This window comes from Poecilia reticulata, chromosome 8 (assembly GCF_904066995.2).
Source record: "Poecilia reticulata chromosome 8, P_reticulata-male-v2, whole genome shotgun sequence".
NCBI lineage: Eukaryota > Metazoa > Chordata > Actinopteri > Cyprinodontiformes > Poeciliidae > Poecilia > Poecilia reticulata.
In genome coordinates, this window is record NC_088837.1 from 5,439,142 (window position 1) to 5,459,463 (window position 20,322).

The following is a 20,322-nucleotide window of genomic DNA, read 5'->3' on the forward strand; positions in this document are numbered from 1 at the left end:
TTCTTAAAGCAATAAGGCAGAATTTCAGTATGACGAATCCTATTAAAACACATATCCTTCCTGCCTGAACATCAAGCATCCAGTGAGGGGATCTCAGCCTCTGATAAAACCCTATAAAATTATATTAAGTGATGCTACAAATGCTACTTGTTCAGGGAGAATATTAAGTTTGCTCTCTTCCACGGATTGGCGCCCTAAACATGGTCCCCTTCTCAAAAAAGATGTCCTCTCAGAGAACAATGTTGAAGTCATATAGAGTCATCTTGTTTAATCAAGACATACTGTAAACGTAAAACCCAATAAATATTTACACAATTAAAAAAATAAAATGTTTAAAAAATTCAGTAATATGAAGAAAGAACTATTATTGATTTTATAAATTCTTTTCAAACTTTTTAGCTGTGTCCTCATACGTTTTTTTACTGGCCACCCCTATGAACATTGTGTAGCTCTGAACTGTTTGGTTTTACTGCCTCTTGCTTTCTGCTTGAGGTTAACGTCAGGAGGAAGTGAGCTGAAAGCCATATCCTTTGTCATTAATCTTTCCACTTGTTATCCTCCTCGTTTCTCTCTCTCTGTTCGTTGTGGCCAGGCCACGGCGCAGATGGAGGAGAGGCTGGCCGAGTTCACCCACGCCTTCTCGCCCGAGAGCGTTCTTCCTCTGGCCGACGGAGTCCTCAGCTTCATCCATCACCAGATCGCCGAGCTGGCCAGAGACTGCCTCGCCAAATCACGCGAGGGTCTCATCACTTCGGTCTACTTCTTTGAACTGCAGGAGAACCTGGAGAAGCTGCTTCATGATGTGAGTTCAGAATAATCCACTGGCACGCAGCTAGTGAGAACAGATCTGATTGGGTGCTTTGCAGAAGCACTCTTTACTCGGTTTCATTTTGTAATGTTACAAACATAAACTTTCATATACATACAGGGATCTTATGTTGCAGAGCAACACAAAGTGACCACGAAGTGGAAAAGTACAATGGTGTATTAGGGTCGCTGTAAATTTCCATCTAAAAAATTCAGATATTTTGAGATTAATTTCAGACATTTTCTGGAAAAAACGTGGAGAAGTTGAAAATTTTCTAGAGAACGCTCTGAAATGTTTAGATTAATTTCAGGAATTTTCCAGGAACATCAAAAGAAATTTGTGAGTTTGAAAAGTTGAAAATTTGCTAGAGAAAACTGTGAAATTTTGAGAAAGTTTTCGACTTTTGGAAATTTCCAAGTTTTTTTCTCAAAAATTTCTGAGATTTTTTTTTTTATACGTCTACAATGGCCCTAAGATGGCGTTATAGAAAATGAATTATTCATATATTCTTTTTTTCACTTGCTAATAAAAATAAGGAAAATATGGAATGGTTATGCAGTTACAGTGGCGCGAAAAAGTGTTTGCCACCTTCCTGATTAAATTTGGTTTTTTTTTGGATGTTTTCCACACGATTTATTTGGGATATGCTAATCTGCTCTCAGCTGCACATATTTTAAACTGTGATGCACAATTTGAAGATCTCACCGTTCCACAAAATCCACATACCGTAACTCTTTCTCTTCTGCTGTTATTTTGCGTTTTCTTTCCATCCCTCATGTTTGATCATCCCTTTCTTTTCTTCCCTTTGCACAGACTGCTTTTTTTAACTCTACATTAGCGTGTTTGTGCCACTCTCTCCGTCTCTGTGTGCCAGGCCTTCAAGCGCTCTGAAAGCTCTGAAGTAGCCTTTGTGACGGAGCTGGTGAAGAAGCTTCTAATCATCATTTCCCGACCTGCGAGGCTCCTGGAGTGTCTGGTGAGTTTCATTTAACCGCAGTGATCTAAAGACCTTCTTTACAAGGCGTCGGCCAAGCTCCCGAGACCCGAGGTGGAAATTAAATTTTTTCTCGAAATAAACACGTGCACGTGTGTTGATTTCTAAGTCGATTACAAGTTTTTAAGTACCCTAATCTATTACACATGAGGAGAGGAGAGGCTTTGGAAAATCAAAAACGGGGGAGAACACCATAGGTGGAAGGCTGTTTGTGCTGCCAAAGACATTTGCATTTAGATTAAAATTCGTCTTGCTGCCGTGTAGCTAATTTCAGCAGACCTGCTGATTGGCTGCTTTCCAGTCTGAGTCGGTCGGGCCGTGACTGCGGCATGGTTTGAGGCGTGCGTTTATCCGTGGAGCGCAGTTTGACTGTATTTCAACGCTGTAGCCCTGCAGGACGGCGCTCCATGCCGGATTGGCAGTCGAAAGAGCGACAACGCGGAGACGAATTAATCACGCAAATCACACACTCGTAACTTATTAGCATTGGCGCATTTGTGCGGAACCGTTTGTGTTGGCGAGGTATTTCATATCATAATAATGAACTTAAAAAGTAAATAAAAAAAACAAAACAATATTTATCTCTTCAATTACATGAAGTTATCCTCATAATTTGAGCTCTGGCCTAAATTCACAGGGGATTTGAATACATTTAAGATAAACTATATAACTTTACAGGAAGCTCAATCCCTAAATTGAATTCAGAAAGCTTTGAATTTGTCGCTCCTTGGTGATATTATAGACTGAATGAAAGAATGTCTGCAAGTTTACAGCAGCTTATCGAACGGTTCTGGTCCCCAGGAGTTTAACCCAGAAGAGTTTTACCATCTCCTGGAGGCAGCGGAGGACCACGCCAAGGAGGGTCATCTGATGAAAACTGACATTCCCCGTTACATCATCAGCCAGCTGGGGCTGACCAGGGACCCGATAGAAGGTTGGGGACCAAAAGATTGTAAAAAAATACAATTACAAAAATCCCCAGTTTGGAAAGGGAATCACTGACCACTGACTTGTCTGTTATCAGACATGGTGAACCTGGAAAGTTATGACAGCGAGGGACCAGTGACGCCTGAAACAGACGACTCCACAGAGGTGAGACCAAGATGTTTCCTCAGTTCTACAGAACAGCGCCTCCTTGTGTTGGAGGACCCGCTGAAGATCAGGAGGAGGGAGGTCGATGGGTGGATGGATGGATTGTAACTGTTCGGTTATTAGTATTAAACTCTGTAAATTGAAACATGTTTCCTTATCTTAACCAGTCTTTCCATAATTTTCCATCCTTGCGGCGTAGAGAGATTTTCCATCCCGTACCCTAACAACATTCCCTTTCAGACACTTCTCACATTTCAATATAGCGAAGGGTTGCTGGGAAAACTGCTTTTGCATTCATGAAGCATTTTGCATGAAGAGGCTAATACATAAAAAGAGGAATCTGTTCTAGAATTTCCTCTTTTTTTATTTCCCTCAGACCTGTTTGATTTACTTTAGTACCCCGTTGCCCCATTTCCTAATGACTCTGCATGGAAGCAACCAATTAAGCTAATTCCTGCTGGCATTCAGAAACCTGGATCTCTCTGGGCTTTCCTTTCAGCATTAGGCAAGCTTCCAACTTCAAAAAACAAAAAGTTGTTGTTTTTTTTTACATTCTGAATCAACATTTTTTAGCATTTATACAAATAATTTCTGCTCAGCCTGAATCCCATCCATCACAGCAGCTGCTCCTCTGTGATCCACAGGGAAAGATCAGAGCAATAAAACCTCCAGGAGAAGCAGACTTCCAGACCATCAAGCTGATCAGTAACGGAGCGTACGGGTAAGCAGCTCAACGTAGCATCCTCTGTAGTCTGTCTGCCTTAGACAGAAGTAAACCAGGCATGTGTGTGTTTACATGTGAACCAGCGCCGTGTACTTGGTGCGTCATTTGGAGACTCGCCAGCGGTTTGCCATGAAGAAGATCAACAAGCAGAACCTGATCCTGAGGAACCAAATCCAGCAGGCGTTTGTGGAAAGGGACATCCTGACGTTTGCAGAGAATCCCTTCGTCGTCTCCATGTTCTGTTCCTTTGAAACGCGCCGCCATCTCTGCATGGTCATGGAGTACGTGGAAGGTGAGCACTTGGACACGAAGACCTCGATATACCAGCGTTTGGACGCCTCTGAGAAAGAAATCTAGTTTGTAAATAGCTTGTAAACTATTTGTAAGATTTTCAGAATTTGTCTATAAAATTTCAACCCATAGGAAACATCATTTTTAGGGAGAAATCAATTTGTTTCAGACATGTAGATGTGTCTTTACTATCCATTCTTATACTGTAATACATATAAAAAACACATAAAACCAAATGAATTATCAGTTAGATTTTATGCAATAGCTCAACAGATAAACACTTAACTGTGAGGTGAAAGGGAAAATACATGTAGTTTTCAACATATTGTAAAATATTTTATCTTTTTTTACCCGACTGACTGCTAAAAGGAAAGAAAAACAAACTTGTAGCCTGCTGAGTAACTTTGCTTTAATTGTTAAAGGAAATTTGAAAGCCATGCATGTTTTATTGGGTGCTGTTTTTACAATTACACTGTCAAAAATTAACAGCAATAATTTGGGTTATTGAGCCTGGATTAGCAGAGAAAATAAGAGATACATTTGAAAAGTAAATTTTTTGCCATGTTATTCATACATTTATACAGTAAATCCCAGGGATTCAAGGCAAATACTTAGCAAGCTAAGTATTTTATTAACAAATTATATATTTAGTTCCAAACTAAATATTTAGCTACCAAACTGAATATGTAGTTTACAAAGTAAATATTTAGTTAGCAGGTTAAGTAATTTATAAACTAAATATTTAGCTCCAGACTATTTATTTAGTTATCAAGCTAAGCATGGTTTACAAACTAAATATTTAGCTTTAGGTTTAATAAAAGGTTTGGAACTAAATATTTCACTCAACATATTTAACTTCAAACTAAATACTTAGCCAGCAAGCTAATTAAATACACTGAAAATATGACTGAAAAATAAACCCTAGTTTTTTTCTCTCTCTCTTTTGAGGCTAAATAACCTAAATTATTGCTGTTAAGTTTTGATTTTGTAACTTCCTACATGTTTCTTCTTAGGAATCACATTTATGCACTATTTTTGTTAGTCAAGGAGGAAAAAACAATGAATAGCTTAAGGCTTATGTTTATAATGTGACAAAATGTGGAAAAGTTGAAATGGCGTACTCACTTTTTGGAGGCGTTTTATGAAGCGTTGCCGGGCAGATTAAGACCTCCACACAATTCCTCATCAGGCTTTTATAGTTCTGCTATTTTATTACTGCCTGCAAATGAGCCAACAGTGATTCCAACCTCTGCACACAGAAGTGAGCAGTTTTTCCATTGCGCTCACAGGTGATTAACGTCTGAACACCAGATAATGTACCGGATGTCCTTGAGTCATCCATGCAGGTTGACTCACAGAGCAGCCATCCTCACTTACAGAATAATAATTACTCACTTTTCTGTCCTGTATTCAGACTGTTGCACTTTCTCTTAGGTGGGAGGTATAGAGGAGGGGATTGTGCCACAGACAAGAGTTTTCTAGGCAAACTCCTGTCTGTTTGCGTAGAAAGTCCAGTTCGCTTTAAGAGGTGTGAATGCGTATTCTAACTCTGAACAAAACAAACTGGTCCACCTGCAAACCTAGGTCCTGATTCTATTAAAGTAAACTATGAAGTGGTACAAGTTAATATGTCGATCCAACCGGACTGGAGATGTCTTCAAAAGCAGAAAGGGGACAATAGCACATGGCATTCTGGGTAAATACAACAAAAACAAACGTGAGTCTAGCGCCAGCAGGAGAAATGGATCACAAAAAAGAAATCCTACAACCGATAAAATCTGAAGCTATTCCTTTTTTTTTTTTTTTTTTTCTATTCAATTTTTCATTTCCAGAGGTTTTTCTGTTGTTTACTTCAGTGGTTCTTGGTGCAGCGCCACTACAGGTGAGGAGGGGAACAGATTTTTCAAAGGTTTTGCTTCGTTTGACACAGTGCAGAGTGAAAGTGAACCGCAGCAACTGAAAAACTGTAGCAAGTGTTGTAACTTTAGTCTCCGATCGAACCGAGTCTATGGGAGTACCAGGTGTGAAAACGCCCTGAGAGAGACTGAAGACACTCCGGGTTCTCTGTTTGCAGGAGGGGATTGTGCCACTTTGCTGAAGAACATCGGGGCTCTGCCTGTGGAAATGGCGCGCATGTACTTCGCAGAGACCGTCCTCGCCCTGGAGTACCTACACAACTACGGCATCGTCCACCGAGACCTCAAGCCTGACAAGTGAGGTGGAGTTGCTTCACCTCGACACGTTGCCGAAGTGTTTAAGATGCTTGATTGTGTGGTTTCTATTCACAGCCTCTTAATAACGTCAATGGGACACATCAAGCTGACTGACTTTGGTCTGTCTAAGATTGGCCTGATGAGTCTGACCACCAACTTGTACGAAGGGCACATAGAGAAGGACACACGGGAGTTTTTGGATAAACAGGTATGTGTAGAGAAATGGAGATGGGTAGAATCTGTCTCACATGATGCAGCACCAGTATGTAAAACAAATCGTATCATCTCACTGGCAAATGTTTTAATTTGTCCATCTCAAATGTGTAAAATCCTTGTGTTTGAAGGGGGAATTCCCTTTTTCTGAAATAAAGTGTAGTGCAACCTGCTGCCTCGAAAGTCACATAACTACTCCACTTGTTTGTAATTTTCTTAAAGCTAAAGAAGTTAATTTGTAAAAGAAATTTTTCTTTTTTAAATCCAATAAAACCATTTTATCCATTTTTAAGGTTTCACATAAAAAAAGGAAAAATCCAGAAGGATGAGTAATTCTGCAACACTTAAAGGGGCAATGTTATGTGTTTGCAAGGCACATAGTGCCATTTCATAGCATAATTACCGTATTTTCCGCACTATAAGGCGCACCCTCAATGAATGGCCTACTTTAAAACTTTTTTCATATATAAGGCGCACGGCATTATAAGGCGCTACAGTTTGGGTTGCCAATTTGTTCCGTACTCTATTATTACACATCTACTTTTGTAAAGAAGTGGAACCCGAGTACTTTACATAGTAGGCTGCCCCAGTCATTGTTTCACTCACGGTGTTGGTGTTGCGATATTGTGCCCAACTGCTTTCTGGGTAACACAGACCAACCGACACGCTGCCGCCGCAGTCTCTGTCTCTCTTCCCCCGCCCCTCCCCTGGCTTTAAATGTATTATCAAACTTTATTAACAAACCAGCATTCTGACAACTATCCCAGCATGCGCCGCGCACTTCTTCTAAGGGGGAAATGAAGTCGGCGGCTGTTTACCGTAGTTGCTAGGTCTGTTGTGGCTCAATATTGGTCCATATATAAGATGCACCGGATTATAAGGCGCACTGTCGGCTTTTGAGGAAATTGAAGGTTTTTAGGTGCACCTTATAGTGTGGAAAATACGGTAAGTGACTCTGTTACCTTTAGTCATTATAAAAATGTTGTATATATATCATATATGACTTGAGAGAAATTTTACTTCCTGATTTAACGCCTTGAAATTGGGCCTCTTTAAAAACTGCTTTCTGAAACTCCACATTCAAAAAGTCATCACAACATGGCTCCTGTATTCAACAAAGTTTTTACCATCATTTCATTGAGAAGTAAACCAGATGTTTGCTAATTGTTGGAGGCTAGTCTGAAGGAGCTGAGTGGGGGAGTCAAACTGGAGGGCTGCTCTGTGAGGCCTCCCGTTAACCATTAGTTGTGCCTCAAAAAGAGGAGGAGCTGCACCTTGAAGGCGGAGCTAGGTCAAGCAGGCAGCTGAATAGTTGCCATGGGAAATTAAAGGATTTCTCAAACATGCATGAGATAATCCAGGCAATAATCCAGGTGTGGTTCTGACGAGAGAATAACATTATAACATGATATAAAACTCAAAGAGTTGCCTGCTCCTTTAAAAAATATAACTCAAATTCACAGTGTAACTGCCATTTCTGTTATTTTGCCAACAACACAGGGGTTCAATGCAGTCCAATCAAACTTTAAACATGAGGGGATGCTTTGATGTCTTCCTTTTTCTGTGAAAAGCTATTCCCCTCTCATTGTGCGGCAGGCATATCTGAAAGCCTGATAAAATGAGACCTTTAGCGGCGGGCGGAACAATAGAGCAGTATTTCCGCCAGCCGTCACAATCACACGCCGTCTCTTTTAAGCGCGGCTTTATGTTCTTTTATTCTCTGCTCCTGCTTTGAACGCCTCATTATTTCCCATGCTGCAGCCAAAAAAAAAATCTGTTGGCGTTCAACGTGCGCCCATCTGCATGTGGAAGCGCACACCAGGGGGCTCTGATCTAGTCTTGGCATCTGGAAAGGAAATTTACTTGACCAGACGTTACGCTTCTGTAGGTGCTGTACCTCTACCGCAACATATTAGTCGGAGACAGGTTGAAGGAAATGCACACACCAATAACAGTAAAGCAAAATAGAGAGGAACTGTCACAAAATAAGGTAATAGCTGATTCAGTGGAGTCTTGTTTCTCGTTTAGGTGTGTGGAACCCCGGAGTACATCGCTCCGGAGGTGATTCTGCGTCAGGGTTATGGGAAGCCAGTGGACTGGTGGGCAATGGGCATCATTCTGTATGAGTTCCTGGTGGGCTGCGTGCCTTTTTTTGGAGACACGCCGGAGGAATTGTTTGGACAAGTCATCACAGGTGAGGGATCCCACGTCTCCGTAGCTGCGCTTCCATTGCAAATGTGCTCAAAACTTTGTCAATATTCTGCTGATGTCGGAAAAACACAATCTCGCAATTGTGGTGTTTCCATTCACTGAGAAACTGGGTCAAAATCCAAAATCACTTGTGACTACGAGTATTCACGTGATAAGTTATTAAAAGACATCATCCTCCAATTACTTCCTGTCGTCTTCTTCTTTGTGGTTTGTGCTAGTGGCAACATTCAATTGTAAGAAGCGTAAAATAAACCAGTTTTGATATGACCAAAAACAAACACCTCATCCTACAATCAAAACTATCCAAAACAAGGGTTTATTCAAAATTGTCATGTTTCCATTAAGCAAATTTATGTTCAAAATGTCAAATTGCACAATTATACAGTGAATGGAAACGCAGCTGTTGACGTTAACATATGTCCTCCACGTGGATCTAATCCATGCTCTGAATGTAAATTGTACCCGTCCTCATGTTGCTTCGCTGCAGATGATATAGTGTGGCCAGATGGAGACGAGGCTCTTCCTGTGGATGCCCAGCACCTGATCTCCTCTCTGCTGCAGACCAATCCTCTGGTGCGACTGGGCACAGGTCAGACACCTTTCACTCCAAACACAGCTTTAACTCCATGGTCTCAATGAAGTACTCAAACTCGGATTGAGCCATGCAGCTTTTCGATGCTTTTTCACACCTGGCACATTTGGTCGGCTTTAAGCGGTTCCCCCCCATTGGTCCGGAACTTTTGTGCTGGTGCGAATACGCCAAAGTGAATTCTGGTGTAGACCAGACGACCAGACCGAGACACACTTTTTCAGGTCTCGGTCCACTTCCAAAAGAACTCTGGTGCGGTTCGCTTCTGGTGAACAAATCTACCTCTATCTGACCCAAATACAGGAAATGCACGTCTTATTCACTTCATGAGCCACCGTTGCTGGTATCTGTGGTAAAAATGATCCCTTTAGTGTCGCTAACGCTGCTACAGCAAACTAAACAAGCGGACCAAAGGGCTTTTCTGATGTCAACACACCTTTAAACACGCTTGAATCACATGAATGGAAATATGATGTCTGTTTCGCTCATATTCTGATTCAAAGTCCGACGTACGCTTTGGGGTTTGAATGTTGTTACTGCATCATTTTGTAGTACAGCGCTTTCAGACTGTGTTGTATGTACACCAGCTTCAGCAAATGATACACCATTTGCCACAAAAGTACCTGCTGGGTACCTTAAACCCAGATGGGCTGTCATCGTGTATTTCTGATGTCAGCTGAGTTTAGTCAGACAAGTCAGCTTCTGTTGGGGTCAGAGTCGGCCTGCAGGCTGCAGGGCCGCAGCCATCGCCTACCTGACTGTCCGTCTTCTCCTGCGTTTCCCTCCCCATGCCCTGCAGGTGGTGCTTTTGAAGTCAAGCAGCACTCATTCTTTGCAGAAGTGGACTGGAACAGCCTGCTGAGACAGAAAGCTGAGTTCATCCCTCACCTGGAGTCAGAAGAAGACACCAGTTATTTTGACAGTAAGTTCCCCCCGTGGCATTCCTGGAAAAGTGTGATTCAAGTTGAGAGTCTGAAAGTCTGCTGAAACGGATCATCAGACTGGTAGATGAGTCTAGTGAAATGAATTCCTTATCGTCCCCAGCTCGGTCAGAACGCTACCATCACGTCCAGTCCTACGACGAAGATGACACCAACGACGATGAGCCAGTGGAGATCCATCGCTTCTCGTCCTGCTCCCCTCGCTTCAGCAAGGTCCGAACCCGTCAGAACCAGTGCCGGTTAGACGTTTGCCTCCACTCGTGAGCTTTAAAATCTGAATTCTTTTTCGGTGTCCCTAATCCTTTTCTACGGACAAGTACAATTTCGGTTGATGGTGTCTTGTCAAGCAAAACTAGAAAAATGTGGGGCTCTTGTTATAGAGACTATCAAATTCACCAGAAAAAAAGCAAAAGAATGATTTCAGAAGGGCACCTTTTGTGTCCAGAGGAAACGGCAAGTGCTCTAGTACCTCCTAGTGTCTATCTGAGCACATCCCTAAAATGTAAATCAAAACTGCTTTTGAAGAGGTCAAAATAGGTTGAGAAGGTTCTGGAATGACTCAATTCACAAAATTAAAAAGTTACAAACCGTACTTAAATTACAAGTGTGTGCCAGAAAAATTGCTAAGTTAAATGAACTCCTTTTGATAAGAAAAGTTGTGAAATATCCCACCATACAGATGGTTGTGAATTTCTCAGATATATAATTTGAGTCTGTGTGTAGAAGTTTGAGGAAAACATTAAAAAGGTTAAAATTAATATAATGGGTGGATGTAAATATTCTGACCAGATTTTCTGTTAATTTCTAATCCTCTAACCGGATTGCTGCACCACCCTGCAGGTGTACAGCAGTATGGAGCATCTGTGTCAGCTGGAGCACAAACCGCACACTGTGACTCTACGGGAGCACAAGGTTCCCAGGGAGGACCGGGTAGCCAAGAGAGAAAGCTTGGGAAGCGTCACCCTACGAGACAAGAGCTGGAGGACAAGTTCACCAGAAATGTACACAAATAAATGACCAAATTACATTTTTATTTTTTTATTTATATTTTGCCATCTGCTGCTGATGCTCTAAGTGTGGTCGCCTTGCTTTTCTAGGAAGCGCCTGTCCTGTTCAGAGTCCTTCTTCACTGAAAGTGACTCCAGCCCGCCGTCCGGGGCTCGCAGGCGTTTCTCCGCCCTGATAGATATGACCCGTTTCGCCTCACCTCAGGAGCTGGACGCCGAGCCGCTGGGTCCAGGGAAGCAGCCTCCCGTCAAGATCAGGGGCGCTTCCCTGGAAGGGGCCATCCCCTCCCATGGAGACCTAAGAACGCTCCTTAAAGACGGTAGGGGCCACACTGCAGCGGGTAAGTTCCTGGAGCATCTGTGTGCCGTTTGGTTTCATGGTTCCGCTTTGTCCTAGACAAACTTTTGAGACATGCTGACGCGTCGCTGCCTCTGCCAGGCAGCACGAGCAGTCTGGGTCTTCCTGATCTCCAGGGGCCCCGTGGGGCCACCACGGACCTGGTGTTACGGAGGGTTCGACACCAGCAGCTCTCGTCCGAAGGAGACAAGCGAAACCCGCGACCAGGAACTAAAGTCATCAAGTCTGCGTCGGCCACTGCTCTGTCTGTCATCATTCCAGCAGGTGAAGCTTCACATCACTTTGAGATTAGAAGGAGAATTTAAAGAAAATTCTTTATAAAAAATACCATTAATGAACCTTAAAGCTGCTGAATGTAACATTTGCAAATAATATTAATTTATGTTTGTTGAACTATCTCTACATTATGACAATATGGCATGTGAAAAAAATTGAGCTTCTTTGCCTTCTTCCAGTGCTTCCAGTACTAACTAGAAACAACCAATCAGAGCTAGGAGGCGGGTCTTATTGCTGTTAATCATGCTTGTATACGCACTGGTCAAACTTCCCTCCCCATTGCTCTTTGCTACACTGCAGTGGAGCAGCATGGTGCGTCCCCGCTGCCCAGTCCCATGTCTCCTCGCTCCCTGTCGTCCAACCCGTCCTCCCGCGACTCGTCTCCAAGCAGAGACTTCTGTCCCATGGTGAACGTCCTGCACTCTCCCATCACCATCCACCGCTCCGGGAAGAAGTACGGCTTCACCCTCCGGGCGATCCGGGTCTACATAGGAGACAGTGACGTTTACAGCGTGCATCACATGGTCTGGGTAAGAGCGGGTAGCATAAAACCCATATAAAATCCTTTGGGTTTGTGGCTGCACTGTAGCAAATTGCAAAAAGGTTGAAGCATTGAAAAGGTATTTACATTTATTGGAGATAATTTATGTTACACTATCCACTTGTTTGCAGCATGTTGAAGATGGAGGTCCTGCTCAGGAGGCTGGACTGAAAGCTGGAGACCTCATAACTCATGTAAACGGGGAGTCAGTCCATGGCCTAGTTCATACAGAAGTAGTGGAGCTCATCCTGAAGGTAAAATAAAACCACATTTGAAAGGACATGCTTTGCTTATGTAATAAATTATTAAAAATATGTAAATGTATGCAATCCACAGAGTGGAAACAAAGTTACAGTTGCGACTACTCCCTTTGAGAACACTTCCATAAAGCTGGGGCCTGCCCGCAAGTCCAGCTACAAATCTAAAATGGCACGTCGCAGCAAAAGGACCGGAGTCAAGGAGGGCCAAGAGTACGTCCTCAAAAAACAGATTTGTTTTCTCTAACTCTAGTATGAGGCTTTATTCACCTTATTGCTCTTTTTTTTGTTTATTTTTCAGTAAGAAACGAAGCTCACTCTTCAGGAAAATCACAAAGCAGTCCAACCTGCTTCACACCAGCCGGAGCCTCTCGTCCTTAAATCGCTCACTTTCATCTGGAGACAGCCTGCCGGGGTCCCCTACCCACAGTTTTACTGCCCGCTCCCCCACGCAGAGCTACCGCTCCACTCTGGAATCCCCTTATCTGGGTTAGTAAGACAACTGCCTGTAAAATAAAGTCACCGGCATCGTCCAGTTGTTCATCATATAACTCATATGATGTGAAAAAAGCATTTCCATGACAGTTTTGTGAAATAAATACATTTTGATACGATCAAAAAAGTCCACCTCATCCTATTGGCAAAACTTTTTATTTAAAAAAATGAGTTTTTTCAAAATTAAGCAAATTTATTTTCGAAACGTCCAATTGTACAATTATATGGTCAATGGAAATACAGCTAGAGGCTGCAAACTCTGACCTACAGATAGCAGTACTTCTTACTTCTACTACACTCAGCCTCACGTGGTGTCAAGTCCAAAATCAAAACATTTGTATCGCAAAATTTCTTGCAAATATTCCTAAAGAAGCAACCACAAAGTCAGTGAAATTGATTCCAAAAACTCACAAAGGCAGTCGCAAAATCATAGTTACTGTACAATGCTTAACAATATTGTTAATCAAAACGCACCTACCGTCTTAGTATCAGAGACAGTGATGACATAACTGTGTCCTCAGGTACGTCATCCCAGAGCAGCTCTCCGGCATCAAGCACTCCCAACTCCCCAGCAACTTCCCACCACATGAGGCCCAGCTCCCTTCATGGTCTGTCCCCCAAACTTCATCGCCAATACCGCTCGGCACGCTGCAAATCCGCCGGTAACATCCCACTATCCCCTCTGGCTCACACCCCGTCCCCCACCACCTCCTCCCCTCCACCTCTTTCGGGCCACACGGTGGGGAGCTCCAACACCACCCAAATGTTCCCTGCCAAGCTACACTCCTCACCTCCAGTCGCCCGTCCTCGTCCCAAAAGTGCAGAGCCGGCCAGGTCTCCCCTGCTGCAGCGGGTACAGTCTGCGGAAAAGCTCGGGGCGCCCATCCTACCTTCCTCCTCTTCGTCATCGTCGTCACCTTCCCCTTTGACCGGAGGAGTGTTGTTGCGCAAGCATAGCTTAGAGGTGTCTCACGGGGACTACAGGAGAGAGTCCTTCCACTGCGAACACAGTCTGCAGAGTTTGCTGGAGATAGAAGGAGAAAATGGACCTGCTCCACCCTCTCCATCCTCGTCTTCCTCCCCTTCTCCTCCTATGGGAGCAGAGATAGGATCGTTGAACCATGTGAGGAGGCTGGGGAGGCAGGAATCACTGCTCAGCAGAGACACACTTGTGACAGTAAAGGAGAAAGATGTCATTCCGTCAGCGTCTGAGCTCTCCGGGTTGCCAAATGCAAGATCAGTTCCTCCAACAGAGTCTAAGACCAGTGTTGATACAAGCAAGGCACCACTCAAGGAGGTTGCAAGGAGTAGCGGAAGTACGAAGGCAGTTGAAACAAAGGCTAGTACCTCATCTACAGACATCAGAGCAGGTGCTGGGATCAAGCATTTAGGTACAAAAGTGTCAACTTTGGAGGCAACAGACTTTCAGACCAAAGCTAGAGAGAAAACTCCAGACATATCCAAGAGCCCACAACAAGACACAAAGCAGCAGAGTGTGCAGACAGATGCATTACATGTTACCAAAACTCAGGAGAAGATAGAAGAGAAAGAAAAAAGCACTGTCTGTGAAAAGAAAGCAAACCTCCAGAAAACATTGACCACTGAGCAGTGCAAGCAGCATATAGGCTCAGAGACTGGAGATAAAGGAGGTATTAGTGGATGCGACAGGGCAACTGATACGACAAAGACCAAAGTACCTGGACCGCCAGTTCCACCCCTGGCTAAAACGCACCCCGCACCCAGGCACAGAGCAGAGAAGTCGGCAAGCAGCAGCCGTGGTGTCAAAGAGGAGAAGGCTCAACTGGAAGTCCTGGAGGAAAACCCAGCGTCCCCTCCCTCAAACGCTGCCTCGCCATGCTCAGGCAAACTACGGGCCATGTCTCCGGGGGACAAGACCAGCTTCGTCACCCAACTCACAAGTGTGGCTAAGACGGTGCTGGGTCCCATGAAAGGAGGGTCTCAGGAGGGCAGCAAGGTGAAAGACGCCTCAAAGTCAAGTGAGGAGAAGAAAGGAAGCACAGCGGGGAAAGCAGAGGCCTCGTCCACAGGGGTCCGTCGAGGGGCTCAGGGCTTCACCACGGCCACTGCTCACTCTGATAAAGGTAACAGTCGGAGCGCTAAACATCACTCGTGATGTGAAAGCTTCAGAAACACTGAGACCGCCCCATGTAATGCCTTTAACTGTAGCATCAGACTGACATAACATATGAATTTGTATGAGGCAGTGGTAACAATGCCTGAACAAAAATATTTAAAAAAAATACACCAAATCGAAAAGAAGTAGAAAAGATGTCAACAATGATCAACTACTGTTGTGAAAATGTGCACATGGTGTTTTGATGTAGACTTGTGTATGTACTGTATGCTCATCTCAACATGTTGTGTATATTGTAAAAAAAAAAGAAATGCATATGTCTTCATGCATGTCTGATTAAGGAGAATGACAGACTATTTAAACAGAAGATGAATAACATACTGCAGACCTTGAGATAGAAAACACTGTGAACAACCTTTCAACTTGACAAGCAGACTTTTGACTGTGTAGAAGTGGGATTCTGGTAGAAAAGGGCATTACTCACATTTCAGCTATTGGTTCCAGGGATGTTATTTAGTTCTATGCTGTATTTATTTAAAGTTCAGGTACTAAAGTGCGTCACCAATAGAGTGAGTTTTCATGCCTTCGATGCCTTGCAAAAAATGCCCCTTGAACTTTTTTCAAAGCTTTCGTCACAAATTCTAAATTGAATTTAGGTCTGTACTTTGACTGGGCCATGTCCTTTGAACTAAATCATTCAACAGGTTGTCTTCTAGTATTTTTCTGTACTTCAAATTATGTCTGCCTCAAAAGACTACAACCCTCAAGCAGCAATTTAATTTTGATATTATAATTTGCGTGTTCTATAATTCACCTAGAGATTGCATTTATGCTGCTCTCTACTGTAGGTTTTTTATTTTATTCAGTGTGAATATGGTAAATGTCTATAGTAAATAATGTAGTAAATATAAATGTCTAACTACTTGAAGGATTCTTAAGTCAATAACCAAAACTTCAACACAGATGTCAAACTTGATTCAACTGAATGTTTACAAAACAGCCAAGTAAATTATTTCTTTAGAATTTTTCAGCAAAATTTGATTTAAGGGAAGCTAAGTGTGGTCAACGTTTTCAAAGTTAGCAAAAACAAAAAATTAGCTCCGCTATTAACGTGTTAGCGAATTAGTGTACCCGCCTCTGACTGGAATATTATGATTTTAGACAAAAGTCAAGCTTTATTCAACTGAAAGTTTACCAAACAGCAAAGTAAATTAGCTTTAGAGTTTGTCCGGAAATTTTAATTCAAGGGAAGCTAAATGTGCTTAACGTTTTAAAGTTGGCAAATGCACGAAACAAAAAAACTAGCTCCGCTATTGGGCTTGAAATTCATCACCACGGCGAAACCATCAAAACACCAACTATCACATAAAATTTCAATAAAATACATTGCAGTTGTAACAACACAGAAGGTTCAAGGGGTATTAATACTTTTGTATGGCACAGTCATTTTGTACTTTGTTTAGGTAATTGAAGGTGTCACAAACAGAATGGTTTTTCCATGTATGATGGGCTGAGGATTTCGCTGTACACAGCATAAACTGGACCAAGAAACCAAAATGCTTGCATTGACAGAGTTGAAGGATGGACCAGATAGTTTCCCTCGGATCTGTTTAAGGGCTGACTGTCAATGGGATTGAGAGGGATAAATTAGATGAACTTGCACAGGGACACTATGCAATGTGCTGCCAATGCCACTATTGTCCTGTCTTTTTGTGTCTCCCAGGTATCTAAGTTTACATTGTGCTCCAGACAGATACAGAAAACAGCATAAAGCTTACAATAAGTCAAGCAGACATATATTGTTTCATTTTTTAAAAGTTGTCTCTGTTGATTATAGTAATATGTGCAATTCTATATTTTAGATTAAAATGTGTAAAATATGTTCGTCCAGTGTGGTAGCAAGTAAAGACGCACATGGAAAGTAGCACTAGGAGGAGAGAGCGGTTTTCAGTCACTCTTTTTCACTCACACTAAGCTACAGTTCGTGGCATCATATTAGATGAAACAGGAAGTGCCAGTGTTTTTACTTAAAGGTTATGTGGTCATCTTTGTTGTTGTTGGGTTTTTTTTTTTCTTACTTAAATGTTAAACAATATGCAATCCATCAGTGCCCAGTCCTGTAACACTGAGCATCACTGTCTGTGAGAAAAGCCTGGAGCATAGATTTGTTCAGAGTACCTTAGTGGTGAGGTCTTCGTTTGTTGTGTGTTAAAATGTAGTGTCAGGGAGCTAGGTATCAGACTTTTCTTAGACTGCCACCTTGTGGACAACATGACATAGAGCCAGAAGTTTTAGGGTACACGGGAACGTTAGTGTCCGAGTCTGTGGAAGTTTTTTGTGCATAGTTTATAGTTTTTATGCATAGGCAGACATGTTTACATTGATTTCATTTACAATCTTCATCTTATCTCTCATGATGTTGTAGTTTTAATAAAAAACACCAGTGTTTTGTGTGTGACCAAATTGCACTTTATGTTGCGTTTCATCAATATATTTATAGCCAGAACTTTACATTCGCTGTATGAAAAGACAGTTGTTGTTTTTTTGTCTAGTTTACGCTAAGTTTCCTTTTGTCAAGATTACTAAAATTATCTCTATTGATTATATGTTGCAATTATGAGAGAAATGTACATTTATATTTGTCCCTTTCTCTCCAACAACAGTTTTCTGGAATTTTGGCCCATTACTCCTGACAGAACTGATACAACAGTCAGGATTTTCAGTTTTTAATTTAACCAGGGAAAAAACTAATTGAGATTCCCCCCCATCCTCCCCCATGAGTGTCTTGCCCTGGATTTGTAGGTAGGTCACCTTACTAACACCTTACACCTTTTTAGCTCAGCCTAAAATTACTATGGTGTTTTATGATGTCCACTACACAACGTTGAACTTGTGGTCTTTAAGCCGGTTTTCGTAACTAGGCTCAATGAGAAGGTCGATTGTCCATTTGTCCATTTAGAAGACCGATTTGTGCCCAAACTTTTAGTCCCAGATGATGTTTTGAAATTTGATAAGTGCACCTGTCCCTCCCACAGCAAAAACATTCACACAACATGATGATGCCATCCCTGTATTTCACTGTTGAGAAGTGGAAAAAATATAATTTTGCAATTGTGGTGTTTCCATTAAATAAACACAATTAAAATTACGTGTGAATAAGTTTGTTCACGCAAAAAGTCATAAAAAAAAACATGCCGCCATGAACCTCCAACTACTTCCTGTCGTTTTCTTCGTGGTTTGCACCAGTGGCAACATCCAGTTGTTAATGATGTAAAAGTGTTTTCTTTTGCAATTTTGTGATATAAACTACTTTAAATATGGACAAAAACCACCTCATACTAGTGGCAAAACTTTTTTTAATCAAAAGAACGTGTTTTTTCAAAATGTCCCATTAAATGTGCGCAAAACTTTGTATGATTATTTTACTAATTTCTTGTGATCTAGTGATTTCACGTAATGAAGCAGTATCTTGCCTTAAAAGCTTAACTTAAATTCAACATAAATTAACCTATCAGACACTTAAAAAGACTATGTCACTACTTTATGTGGCCTTCATATTTTACAAAGCAAATTTTTAAAAAATCCTCTCTGAGATTTAGCAAACACAAATAATTTTGATAAAACTGACCAAAAGGAGGACACATAGTTTGAGATAATGTTGGACAGTTTAAAAAACTTCCATTTTTTCATACAGTGAACATAAACATCTGGCTTCAAGCGTATACCTGGGAAGAGTTCCAGCTTTTTTACATTTTTTTAATTCTATTTATTGAATTTTGTATTTATTTATTTAAGATTCTGATGTACTGCTGGGAAATATTCAGCGTAATATTGAAATAGATCATTAAATATATGTGTGGTTGCTCTCCCCCTGTTCTGACTTCTCACTCTGTAAGTCTCGAAGTTGCTAACATTACTGTCATCTCCATGTTTGTCCAAGTGTTTGACCTTTCTTTTTTCTTTTTTTTTTACAGCAGCTCTTGTGAATAACTAATGTCAAATTAAATGCCAACTAGAAAGGAAATAAAACGTGTCAGAAACCCTTGGTATTATCTGAGATTTTTTTTATGTGTGCTTTCTTCAATGGTGTATTTTTCTCGCTTGAATAGTGGTGCACATCTAGGTCAAGAAGTTCTGTTTAGATCTTATCTTGAGCAGAGAACCTACATGTTTGCAGTAATCTCTATGCATATGGTTTTCTATTTCAGCTATGTGATCATTTGTGTTGGTCCAAATAAAATACACTAACGTTTATAGTTGTAATGTAACAACCAGTGGAACATTTTTAAATGAAAATGAAAGCCACCACCAGTGCAGCCTGAGCAAAATTCTGCATGGTCCTGGAACATAGTTCAAATATACCACAAATTTGGCCCTTCAGCCAATGGAGTTAATCTTTTAGGATGAGATTATTTGCAGAAAAATTCCAATCTTCTTAAATGGAAAGATACAAAGTACTTTCTTTCATGAGTAATTTTTTCCCCTCTTACTTAGGGCCACAATCATCCAGTGACTTTTTACTTAAAAACAGACTTGAGCACACATAAAGTTTGGCTAAAAACAGCCGGTGCTTTCACAGAAGGATCTCATTGACTTTTAATGTAACATTAAGAACCATTTCTATGCCAACTAAACATGTTTTTGTAGTTTTCTTTGGTAGGCAGAAATACATGAGACTTTTTTACGGACCTACTATAATAAGCTCTTTATCTTCCTCTTTGTTTCATTAAAAAATATTGCATATGTTTAATTACTTGCTGAGTAGATAAAAAGAAAATAATCCCAATTAAATTATTGTGGTGTTTCCATTAAATAAGAAACACAATTAAAATTACGTGTGAATAAGTTTGTTCACGCAAAAAGTCATAAAAAAAAAAAAAAACATGCCGCCATGTTTAATAAAATTATTAAACTTCTTTAAAATGGGAAAGGTGTTTTCCAGTACAAAAAAGTCTGGGCAACCTTACTGCCATATTTTACCCTGCCGCAGTCTCAGAAGTACGTAGACGAGATGACCTCGCGTGAGCTTTTTGACCTTTTTACCTGAGGTGTCGTACTTTTTTGTGTGTGGCTCGGGAACTGACGGGCTGAAGAAGGGACACCGCCTTCGCTTTCCCGTCGTCCGACAATGACGTATATCTAGCTCTTACCGGGTGTCGAGGTGGAGGGTTAAAGAAGAAAAAAAAACACCAAGACAAATCTCAGTCAACGGTTCCT

The 20,322-nt window shown here is 41.5% G+C and overlaps 1 protein-coding gene and 1 long non-coding RNA gene across 5 annotated transcripts in view; one reads left to right on the forward strand and one right to left on the reverse strand.

Moving 5' to 3' along the window:
* Positions 1-19,147, forward strand: part of LOC103468378 (microtubule-associated serine/threonine-protein kinase 1) — a 49,299-nt gene extending 30,152 nt beyond the window's left edge. For 2 of the 3 annotated variants that reach the window (XM_008415425.3, XM_008415427.3), the window contains 20 exons: positions 593-802; positions 1,683-1,784; positions 2,604-2,736; positions 2,827-2,894; positions 3,539-3,615; positions 3,702-3,910; positions 5,984-6,122; positions 6,198-6,330; positions 8,364-8,529; positions 9,034-9,135; positions 9,935-10,057; positions 10,180-10,289; positions 10,917-11,077; positions 11,174-11,403; positions 11,481-11,705; positions 12,018-12,247; positions 12,390-12,512; positions 12,595-12,728; positions 12,817-13,004; positions 13,532-19,147. In XM_008415425.3, the coding sequence (XP_008413647.1) occupies positions 593-802; positions 1,683-1,784; positions 2,604-2,736; positions 2,827-2,894; positions 3,539-3,615; positions 3,702-3,910; positions 5,984-6,122; positions 6,198-6,330; positions 8,364-8,529; positions 9,034-9,135; positions 9,935-10,057; positions 10,180-10,289; positions 10,917-11,077; positions 11,174-11,403; positions 11,481-11,705; positions 12,018-12,247; positions 12,390-12,512; positions 12,595-12,728; positions 12,817-13,004; positions 13,532-15,144 (4,476 nt within the window). In that variant the 3' untranslated portion in view covers positions 15,145-19,147. Of the gene's footprint in view, positions 1-592; positions 803-1,682; positions 1,785-2,603; positions 2,737-2,826; positions 2,895-3,538; positions 3,616-3,701; positions 3,911-5,983; positions 6,123-6,197; positions 6,331-8,363; positions 8,530-9,033; positions 9,136-9,934; positions 10,058-10,179; positions 10,290-10,916; positions 11,078-11,173; positions 11,425-11,480; positions 11,706-12,017; positions 12,248-12,389; positions 12,513-12,594; positions 12,729-12,816; positions 13,005-13,531 lie in introns of all 3 variants that reach the window. The other variant, XM_008415426.3, reaches the window with a different exon arrangement.
* On the reverse strand, positions 519-20,319 carry LOC145552463 (uncharacterized). Of its 2 annotated transcripts, none has more exons than XR_014088525.1 (3): positions 20,163-20,319; positions 12,346-12,506; positions 519-12,201 (listed from the first exon to the last, which is right to left on the reverse strand). It is a non-coding gene; the product is annotated as an uncharacterized LOC145552463 (long non-coding RNA). The 2 variants fall into 2 exon arrangements; XR_014088524.1 differs by having other exon boundaries at positions 20,149-20,319.
* Positions 20,320-20,322: the final 3 nt, after the last annotated feature.